Source organism: Silene latifolia, chromosome X, assembly GCF_048544455.1.
Source record: "Silene latifolia isolate original U9 population chromosome X, ASM4854445v1, whole genome shotgun sequence".
Classification (NCBI taxonomy): Eukaryota; Viridiplantae; Streptophyta; class Magnoliopsida; order Caryophyllales; family Caryophyllaceae; genus Silene; species Silene latifolia.
The window spans coordinates 318844578-318855712 of record NC_133537.1 but is presented as its reverse complement, the minus strand read 5'-3'; the positions used below and the strand labels follow the sequence as shown (position 1 = coordinate 318855712).

Here is an 11135-nt window from a genome sequence, read left to right as displayed (position 1 = left end):
ACTTATACATCTAAGTTTACTGACTTGGGCGTCGGAGTGGGTGCGCCTTGCTCAAAGCCAAGCCCTCAGTTCGTTCATTGTTGCAGGAGAGGCCGAGAGGAACGATTAAGACCAAGGGAGAATCCAACTCAAGACATCATTCAACAAGCCACGGGTGGTAACTATACTTGCTCTGGAATTACACCCGGAACAGTACAATTGTATGTCATGTGACATGTGACATGTCTTATGTCTTGTTTTAATTTAAAATGCATATTTAACAAATTAAATATCATTTATAAATTAAATAAATCATATTTAACAAATTGACTAGTAATATAAAATTACTTTCTCATAAAATGGTCATTTAATTACTAGTTAGTATAATTCACAATATCTTGTAATTATAACTAACTTATCATTCTCATCTCGCGTGTTTCGCAAACACCGATTAATTTTAGTAATATAACTTCTTAAATTACTAAATGAAATCTCATTTAATCACATTATAATAAGATGTCATTATTCTCTCTCTCTTATAATAATTTGTTTAGTTTTAAGGAATTAATTAATCTGTATCGGTATACAATTAATTAACTTTTCAATTAAGGGAATCGTCCTTTAGGTGTGACCTCAAGGGATCAACTGATCACCACCGTCGCACGACAGTAATGTCAAACTCTAGCCAGCCAATCATTACCGATATGTGTGGACCAGTTGACTATATATGTAATGTATCATCCCTTTCGTATTCTTGGTATGAGATTTAATAATGATATTTAAATCATGTGATTGCACTATTGTTGAGGACACATTTCCCAACAGGGAGTCTCATGGTGAGGATAATGAAAGCCAAATATTTCCCAAATTGCTCGTTTATGGATGCAAATTTAGGCACGAATCCCAGTTACACTTGGAGGAGCATACATGAGACGAAGATGGTGATGGCTCTGGGTATTAGGAGGCAGTTGGGAAACGGCTTAACCACGGGTGTGTGGGTGGACCCATGGATCCCAGGTACGAGCTCGAGGAAGGTTATTTCCCCACGACGAGATTTCGACTTAAACATGAAGGTGGCTGATTTGTTCGTAGAGGATGAGGTGTGTTGGGATAGGGAGAAGGTTAGAGCGATGTTCCTTCCGTTTGAAGCTGATCATATTCTAAATATTCGATTGAGCGAAGAGCCGACTGAAGATGGATGGTGCTGGGACAATGAGAGGGACGGGTCTTATACGGTAAAGTCGGGTTATCGATTGCTGTGCGAGGAGGGAAGCTCAGGTGTTGAACAGGCCGACTTTAGCCAAGAGCGATGGCTTTGGAATGCAGTATGGAGTGCCCCTGTTTTACCAAAGATCAAGAACTTTATGTGGCAACTCTGTCACGAAGCGATTCCGACGAAATCTCTGCTTGCTACTCGCCTTGGCAGTGGGGATGGGCTATGCCCTAGGTGTTTTGGCGATATGGAGACTTGTCTCCATGTTGTCCGGGATTGTGGGTGGGGGGATGGGGTATGGGAGGAGATGGGTATAGAGGTGGATATGACCACTGGGGTTGTGCGGGTGAGGGAGTGGGTGGAAGGAATGCTGAGGGAGATGGGAGTGCGAGAAAAAAGGGATTTCATGGTGACTTGTTGGGTGCTATGGGAAAGGAGGAACAAAGTCGTTTTTGAAGAGGCGCGATGGGAGACGGAAAGGATTGTGCGAAGAATTCGTGAGCTTGTGTGGGAGATGGAGTCTAGCGAAGCAGGTCAAGGGGTGGAGGAGTCTTTGGGAGGTGGTGGTGGGGGTTAGAGGCAGCCGGGAACGGGAGAGTGGAAAGTTAATGTGGATGCAGGGATTATGGAGGGAGTGGGTGTCGGGTTGGGGGCAGTCTGCCGAAATGAAGAGGGAAGTATTGAATGGGCAGCGGCTTTTCAACAGGTGGAGGAGCGGGCTGTGGATATAGCGGAAGCGGAAGCGGTCTTATTTGGGTTGCGCGAGGCAAGGAGGATGGGAAGGACCAAAATCATCATCGAGAGCAATTGTCTCAGCGTGATCAATGACCTCAAGAAGCGGAAGAAGGGTCGTAGCATTTTATTTTCAGTTTATGAAGACATTTATAAGTTATGTTTGTTTTTTGATTCGGTAGTCTTTTTACACGCTCGTAGAAACTGTAATAGGGTTGCACATTTCCTTGCTCACTCTAGACCTTGGAGCTTGGGTAGACGAGTCTGGACGGATAATTTTCCGGCAGAGCTTGTTGATGTTGCGAGTTTGGATTTAAGTAATATGAATTAATCCCCTTGGGGGTTTTTTATCAAAAAAAAAAAAAAAAAAAAATAAAATAATGAGTTGCTTATTACCTTATTAAGTTGCTTATTAGTTTTTTTTTTTTTGCCATACATAGGGACATAGATAGATTGTAGATGGGATGGGCGGGAAAGTGGTAGTAAATGGAGAGCCCTATGACTGGCACGTGTCATAGTGGTTCTTATATTATACTTTTATATAGATATATAGATAGATAGATAGATAGATAGATAGATAGATAGATATAGATAGATTATATGTCAAGTCTCCTGTTTATGGCTTTCATCAAGGATTCGGTTACAGCTGTTCATGGACCGCATGTAAAGAGACCTTGATTCCGTAGTTTAATCATAAAAAATCTCTAGCGCCTGTTGTTCACACCCCATGTTCATTATTTGCCATTTTCTTCTCATTAATTATTTGGCGAGGACCGTGGTTCATCCCTTAGTATGAGAGTTTGTGGAAGATCAACATTCTTATGAGTTCATATGGTATTGATTGTCGCCTACCAAGTGTGAAGCCAAAGTGTCGGACAAGTATCTGTAACGAAGGATGAGTTACCTGATTAGCCTGATTGTGTGTTGTCAACCCTTAAAGTCCTTGACATTTACTATTTCCATGGGAGCATATTTGATTGATAAGTCATGGAATATCTGTTAAAAAATGCAAAAAAATGATGAAAGTTATAAGGTTCCATATGATGGGACAAACCATGGTGTTGAGTTATAAAATTGCCGCAAGTGCACGGTATGTCGCGTACTCGCGTAGCACTTGAGGGTCGTGACGATCCACGAGAAGCGAATGGAGTTTCAGTTGGTTTAATTTTTTTTTTATCCAAGCGAGCAAATTGGTAGGTTGATTAAAACTAGCTGAACTTAAACTAAAAATTGAATAACAAAACTATTAAATTAAGAGTTATGAAGACCACTTTTTGAAATTACAGCCCTATATAATTTTTTTTGAAAATTACATTCATAATATTATTTCTGATCATAAATTACCATCAAAATATTAACTCCGTCGGAAAATTGATGCCAATTTGTTTTTTTTGTGACTTTAGTTCATTTTTTAATACCAGAATACCCTTACCTTCAACCCCTTGTGTTCATCCCCAAAATCAGATTTCACAACTCATCTTCTCTCTAATTTTCCATTTTTTCAACAATATCACCTAATCTAATTCACCCTTTTTATTCAATTTCTACCCTAATCAATTTAAGGTAGTGTTTGGCAACACTAATTTCATTTGAATCTTATGATTTGAAAGTTGTAATTTGGAATGATGATTTGGAAATAACAGGGTGTTAGGGTGTTATTTAGAATAAGCTAAATTTAAGGGGCAAGGATTTCGACCTGGATTTGAAACAAATCCAAATCCAAAGATTTGGGATTGTCAAACAATGAATTTTTTGCTAAATACGGATTTCTAAATGAAATGCAGATTCCCAAACAGGCCGTAATTGAATTGTAATGTTATCATTTCCATTTTATTTTGAAATTAATTAGTGTTCTTTATCATCAATTGACCCCAAATTGAAAATAATTATGGTTCTTCAATTTTGGTAATATGTGTTGAAATTGCTATGAAAATAGTTCTTCCCATTGTAAATCAGATTACTACAAACGAAGATAACCAGCTTTCTTTGAGAATGCTTTTGTAATTTCTGGCCCTTGTTTCGTTTGTCAAATTATTCAGTGTTGTTCTGCTTAAGAAACTGGAGGTCTTTCATCGGTAACTGTATTGCTTATTTGGTCAAGGGCCTTGGCTTCAGTTGAACTGGTGGGAAGACAGTGCTAAGCATGGTAGTCAATAGCCTAACATCATCTTCTTCAATTGGAGTATTGTCGAAGCAGCAAACATAGATAGCGTTAACATGTTTCTCTGCTCCTACTTCTATGGGGAGTTTTGGAGCCGTTATTTTACAATGGGATAAATTACAGTAGAAATTAGGGAAAGATTTGGGGAAAATTTTAAAGAATAGGGGTGAGGAAGATGGGAGGGTTTAGGGTGAAATGAGAGAGGTAAATGATAGGAAAGTTAAAAGATCTGGGTAAGTAGACAAACAAATAGGCAAGGGTATACCGGTCACTTTTTGTCAAAATTCACCGAAAACGTCATCGTGGTGCAACTTTCAAAGAAAAGCGATATTATGGATATAATTTTCAAAAAAATTTATATAAGACCTGTAATTTTCAAAAAATGGTTTTTAAAAGGCTGTAATCAACAATTTTCTCTTAAATTAATGTTAATTCTCATTTATGACGGTCACAAGTTTGTGACGTCTCACACCAGTTAAAGTAATGATAAGTGGGAAAGAGGGTTGTGAGAAGTTACCAGCGAAATTTATTGTTAATAATAAGAAAAGGTCTAGGGTCCAATTATCTCCACATCTAAGGTTCCAAATACTTCCCTCTCGGGTTCGGGAATGGTGGAATAGTTTATATCTCGAATACCTCCCTCGATCAATATAAACAAGGCCGCAATGCTAAAATCTTTCGTAGAATGAGGATGGTAGCAGACTAGCAGGGACCATTAATGAATTTTCTTTGGTTAAATTTTCCAACGCACAAAATACGCTGCTCAGCCAAGTTGCCCAAAGTTGACACTTGACAGCTAAAACAGGACTCGTCAATTTGATGACACTTGACTAGTTGACTGATCTCAAAATATGCAATTTTTTTTTTTTTTTTTTTTTTTATTTTTTTTTTGAAATAATAAAACGGATTTTGTAATTATTTTATGGTAAGATATAATTACAATAGCTCAAATGCTTAATTGGTAATTGTTTTCCAAAAATGATCAAATTTGAATGTTAAATAGTCTATAACTCGTCTTATTATTTCAGACGAAAATGATCCGTCTTAAGGGAGAGCAACTCCTCAAAATTTGCCGACTACGCGATTTCCACAACTTTTAATTTTGCTGCTTTACTATTGGAAAAAATTTCAAACTGCTCCGAATTTTTAACTTTCGAACTTTCGCCCTAATAAAATTTCCAACGCACAAAGATGCTCAATCATGTTGCCAACTTAAACAGAACTCTTTGATAACACCGTCTATGTTGATGTCTCTTCTCATATATGTGTGAGGGCATTGTTCCACATTATAGAATAATAGTGAAGGGACTAGCTTATATGTAAGTGGATTACTTCTCCTATCACCAATTGATTTTAGAATGGAATTTCACTTGCTAGTTGGCCGGTCTCATGCACCTAATTCTATAACCCCGTTACGGAGGACTCAACACACTAGTCTCAATTTTTTGGACTACGCGATTTCCACACAACTTTTGAATTTTCTAAGCTTAATTGGAAAAATTGTAAAGTAAAAGTCTTGCTGTGTATGATTGTAAAATAAGGTGTAATAATATTGTAAAATCGTTATACTAATATTTTACAGGACAAAGTTACATGAGTAGTGAAACTAGAGGGCTAGCTTAATTACATGTTTGAAAATGTAATTTTAATAATTTTTGTTAAAAAAAAAAAAAAAAAGCCAGTAACTTTAGGACTTGTGAGTTACGGAGTAGATCGAGTAGATAAGAGGTTGTAAACAGAAGTGATGCTCAATGATTGTATTATCAATCAACCAAACATAACGCAATTCTACTCAATCTTATCATCAAGCTCCCTCCTTCCTTTGTATCCCAAAATGAACTTGGCAACAGTACTTTCTGTTGTTCAAACTATTCTTACAGCAATCCAAACGTTGGATCAGCTCAAGGCGACGTTCTCCTTGTATCAATATAAGGGCGAGCTTCAACGCCTCGAAAAAACAGTCGGCATCGTCGAGTCTGTTCTAGTGGATGCTGATGCCAAGCAAGGTGCTCTCAGTTCTCAACAAAGGATTTACATTGAAGAGCTCAAAGATGCAATTTACGATGCTAATGACGTGCTTGATGAGTTTGTCACTCTAGTCAAGCAACGCAAAGCTGTCTTTGCGACTCATAATAAACTGTCCAACAAGGTGAGATCATTCCTTTCTCGTTTTAGTCTTCGTCTTCACAATCTCTCTCGCAAAGTCAACGATGTTAATAAGAAATTGGATGACATTGCATCAAATAGTAGTAAGTTTTTTTTTAAGGTTGAAAATAAGCCAAACAGGTTTCTAAAGCCGGAGTCATCTTCTTTTGTGACTGAAAATGAAATAATTGGGAGGGATAAGGATTTGGAAAAGATTGTGGAGATGTTACTGGACTCAAATGATTTTGTTGATGAAGCAAGTAACGTATCTTGCCTTGCCATTGTGGGGATGGGAGGGTTAGGGAAAACTGCATTTGCCCAACTTGTTTATAATGATCCTAGGGTCTCGAGTGCATTTGAATTAAAATGTTGGACCTGCATCACTGATCAAGATCAGTGGAACTTGACCGAGATTTTAGGCAAGATTGTGAAACAACTGTCTATAAGTGCAACAAGGATCCTCTCCATTTCTTTTCTCTCCATTTCCTCTCACAAACCCATTTAATAATATTATCTCATCTAACTCTATTAACCCTTTATTTTTATGTATAAATCGTGAACCGTTCGATGTTGACACGATACAATCTTAGCCGTTGATAGGTAATGACCTCTCCATTTCTTTTTAGTAATAGGCACGATTCTAGCTCATTGGAGCAAATGCATCTTGAAATTAGGAAACAACTCGGAGGGAAAAAATATTTGCTTGTGTTAGATGATGTGTGGACCGAAAGTTACCATAGATGGCAGGATCTTGAAAAGATATTGAGGGTAGGGGCAAGTGGGAGCCATATTGTAGTAACCACACGTTCGAAAAAAACAGCTCAAATCATAGCAGATGTTAGAGTGCACGAGTTACAAGGATTACCGAAAAACCAGTCATGGCGTTTGTTTGAAAGAACGGCATTTTTAACAAGGCAACTGAAAAACCTTGATGATGACTTGGTACAACTTGGCAAAGAGATTGTGAAAAAGTGTAAAAATGTTCCGCTTGCTATTAGAGTAGTAGCGAGTCTTTTGCGTGGTGAACCTAAGCTCAAGTAGATATCGTTTCGAGATAAAGAACTATCTAATATTAGTGAAAGTGACGATACCATGAATAATATACTACAACTAAGTTACAATCAGCTTGACTTTTCCTTGAAGAGTTGTTTCTCTTATTGTGCTATCTTTCCCAAGGATTTTGTTATTGATAAGCAAATGTTGATTAGCCTTTGGATGGCTCAAGGCTACAACAGCGACCAATATGTGGGCGAAGAGTATTTTCTTATTTTGTTACAAAGGTGTTTCTTCCAAGATTTAAAGGTGGACGAATTGGGAGATATTAGATGGTTTATGATACATGATCTCTTGCATGATATTGCTGAACAAGTAGCGGGAAAGGGTATTTCTAGATTAAGCTCTGATGCTCTCGGTATGAGTGAGAGAGTTCATCATCTCTCTCTTTTGGATGACTATTGTCCTCAGGAGACTTTTGACAAGAGTCACATTCGTACTTGGGTACAAGTTCGTAAGCAATGGCGGGATCAGAGTAGTTCTGACCAATTACTAACGGGTAATACAATGGCAAATTGGACATGTCTAAGGTCATTAGATTTGAGTGATTTACGTGCAGAAATTATACCAGAATCAATTGGTGAGTTGTTTCATTTGAGGTATTTAAATCTCTCGGGATCTACGATGTTAAATGCGCTTCCCGCTTCAATCACTAAGCTAGTTAATTTGCAGACTTTAGATTTATCTAACTGCTCTAGTTTACAAAAATTGCCAAAAGATTTGAGCAAACTACTTGACCTAAGCACCTTAAACCTAACAAATTGCGGAAACCTGAGTGATATGCCATTGGGTATGGGTTTGCTGACTCGTCTACAGACCCTGGGTTTATTTGTAGTGGGGCGGGAAAGTTCAGAAGGGAAATATTGTTTTCGCGGGTTGGAAGACTTGCGGTCCATGAGTAATCTCAACGGGTTTCTTGAAGTTCGTATTTGGGTCCATGATAATCCAAACTATGTCAAGGAAGACCACAACAAAGGGGGTTATCTTAGGAATAAGGAACGTCTAAAGAAGATTGATATTGAATTTAGATTTGGAGTCCGAGAGTGCCAAACCTTACAGAGTGAGCAAGCAACATCGTTGCTGGAAGAGATGCAGCCACAGCCCGATCTCATGCAGTTGAAGTTGGAAGGGTATAATGGGGAGCTATTGCCAAAATGGCTGAGGAGGGAAGATAACTCGGGATTATTACATCTCCCTAATCTTGTCAGTTTGAGTATTTCGCGTTGTATCCTCTTACGATGCTTGACTTCGCTAGGAGAATTGCCTCAACTCAAATATCTCACCATTGAGAAGTTGCCGAATGTGGAATACATGGTGAATAATGTCCAGCCAGATCAGGAGCATGGCCTGGGTGAAGGATCAACATTATTTTCACGCCTCGAGCGACTTGTAATTAATGACTTGAGCAAGTTGAAAGGATGGTGGCCAGGATTGTGTCCAGGGGTGCAGAAGAAGAAGCATCTAATAGTATCGAAACCAGCCCCCTATTTTCCTAAACTAAGGGAAATGGAGATACGTTATTGCCCTATGTTTACATCTGTTCCAATGTGTTCATCTCTGAAATCTGTAACCATGTGTGATTGCGGTGAAGCTATGATATTAGTGAATATAGCGCAGGAGATCCGCAACTTTTTCATGACATGGATACCATCGGATTCAAAATTGAGGATAATTAGTATCGGCCACATTGAATACAACACGGAGAGCAACACTACTGATACAGAATTGACGACTCGCCTACACCAATGGATGTCTACACGCGGTTACACTTCCAAAGGACAACGTGGTCGCGATTGAGTTTGGAGAGACTTGGAATGTATAGCCCTATTTAAGCAATTACAGAGTTACTAAACTGCTCTGTAAAATCACTATTTACAATCGAGGCTGCCACTAGATATATATTTTAAGTCATAATTGTTGTTGCGTCTCGGACCCTTGATGGACCTGGCAAATGTGTCGATCTGGCAAGGGTGCGGATTGCGTCGGTTTGAATCGTGTCTTCTACATTATCTTAGTCTTTAATGGATAAGATGGTCGAATGTATATAACCTTATCGTAGACGTAGCAACAAAGAAGTTGTTTGGATTTAAGATTGCATTGAAGGACTTGACGGCACAATTTATAGTTAGCCATCTTGTTTGGTCTGTACGCAAAGATAAACAAATAACCGATAATAAATTACTATGTTAATAGGTTATCAATGGCGAATGTTGTAGTTGTGCTTTCTTCATAGTTGGCTTGTGGTATTTGAACACACTATAACAAGAAAAATAAATATTTCGATACAAATTGCTCTTAATTATCTGATCACCTCCAATATTATGAAGTTTTTGCTTAACAATTAGTCTTACTTAAGACCAACAGTATCCGTCTTATTAATAAGACGGGTCATTTTGATACCAAATTGTAATTATGGGCTAAGCAATAGGCAAATAGGTTGACAGTTGGCATTAAATATTAATATAGGCGCTGGGCTTCTTATAGTAGGCATGCAAACCAACTAAGAGACACACTATTCAATTTTTCAAACTTTAACCTGCCACACTCAACATTTCCCATCATTTCTCCCCTTTTCATTTCTCTCTCCCTCTTTCACTTCTCCCTCCTCACTCTGGAAAATTAAAAAATCATCTACCAAAACAATTCATTCACAAGATCATACGCAAAACTCTAATATTCTACAAAGTCATCTACCAAAACCGTCTAATAAATCATCTACATTTTTCTAATAATAGCGAAAAACACCATCCAAGAAGAAGATGAAGATCTCACATGTAATTGTTGAAGATAAAAAGGTAGTCTCATTATTTAAAAAATAATTTAATTAATGTTATATGCTACCATTTACAAGTAAAAATATAATTTGGAAGTTTTTAATTAAAGATTACTTATTTTGTAGCGAACTATGTTACAATTTTTGTTCAATATGGCAACAGGATTACTTATGGTAATATTTTTTGTGCATGATATAAGTTACCATTAATGTTGGTTATGAAACCATTTTTTGTAATGTCTTTGTAGAGTTTATTGAATTGATTTATATGTAGTTATCATTGTCATGACGATTTATCCATTATCATGATACTGTTACCATTTATGTTCAATATGTCTTCACCTTGTTGATTTTTATTGATATACTTTTAGATTATAAATATTGGTAACATATTGTACAATTAGGTGAACACATTGCTTAAATCTAATATTGAAACTGATAACTGGTAACATATTGATTAACTAAATGGCAACATATTTATTATATTATTTTAGGTTAATCATTAGTGATTTAAATATGTTAACATATGCTACATACTGAAATGTACATTTGTGACGGTGACAATGGTAACATGTTAATAGACGACTGCAATGAAAACATAAATGATAACATGATATATTAAAGTGTTAACATAATATGCCTTAAATGGTAACATATGCAATAAGTAGATTTTTATTTTCTTGTTTAACGAATTTGTTTTCATTAATCAAGTTTTTTAAAGTGGTTAATTATTAAAACTTAAATAGTGACATGTTATACTGTAAATGAGACATATTCTATACTGAATATGTATTTTGAGGTGTTTTCTGAGGTTTAGGTAAATTTGTGTTTGTTGTTTGATTTTCTTGTTTTGTTGTTTTATTTTTTTGTTTTGTTGTTTTATTTTTTTAGGTTTGTTGATTTCTTTGTTTTTTTGTAGAGGATTGACGAGAGTCAAATGTGGTTAACAAAGGCGAAGATGATGCCGACGAACAGTTTGAAGGTGAAGATGATGTCGACGAACACCAATTTGAAAGTTGTAAATAATCAGATGAAAGCTTGATTTAAAGTGTAAAAATGGTTACATATTTAACAATTAT

The 11135-nt window shown here is 36.9% G+C and overlaps 3 protein-coding genes across 3 annotated transcripts; all 3 read left to right on the top strand.

Moving 5' to 3' along the window:
• Positions 1–1817: 1817 nt before the first annotated feature.
• On the top strand, positions 1818–2255 carry LOC141620638 (uncharacterized). Its single transcript, XM_074437458.1, has one exon. It carries the CDS (start codon positions 1818–1820, stop codon positions 2253–2255), a length of 438 nt encoding a protein of 145 aa, XP_074293559.1.
• Positions 2256–5835: 3580 nt separating this feature from the next.
• LOC141617836 (putative disease resistance protein RGA1) lies at positions 5836–9405 on the top strand. The gene is made up of 2 exons (XM_074434974.1): positions 5836–6676; positions 6857–9405. The coding sequence occupies exon 2, from the start codon at positions 7323–7325 to the stop codon at positions 9078–9080; it is 1758 nt and encodes a 585-aa protein (XP_074291075.1). The 5' UTR covers positions 5836–6676; positions 6857–7322; the 3' UTR covers positions 9081–9405.
• On the top strand, positions 5920–7271 carry LOC141620637 (putative disease resistance protein RGA1). Its single transcript, XM_074437457.1, has 2 exons — positions 5920–6668; positions 6857–7271. The coding sequence occupies exons 1-2, from the start codon at positions 5920–5922 to the stop codon at positions 7269–7271; spliced, it is 1164 nt and encodes a 387-aa protein (XP_074293558.1).
• Positions 9406–11135: the final 1730 nt, after the last annotated feature.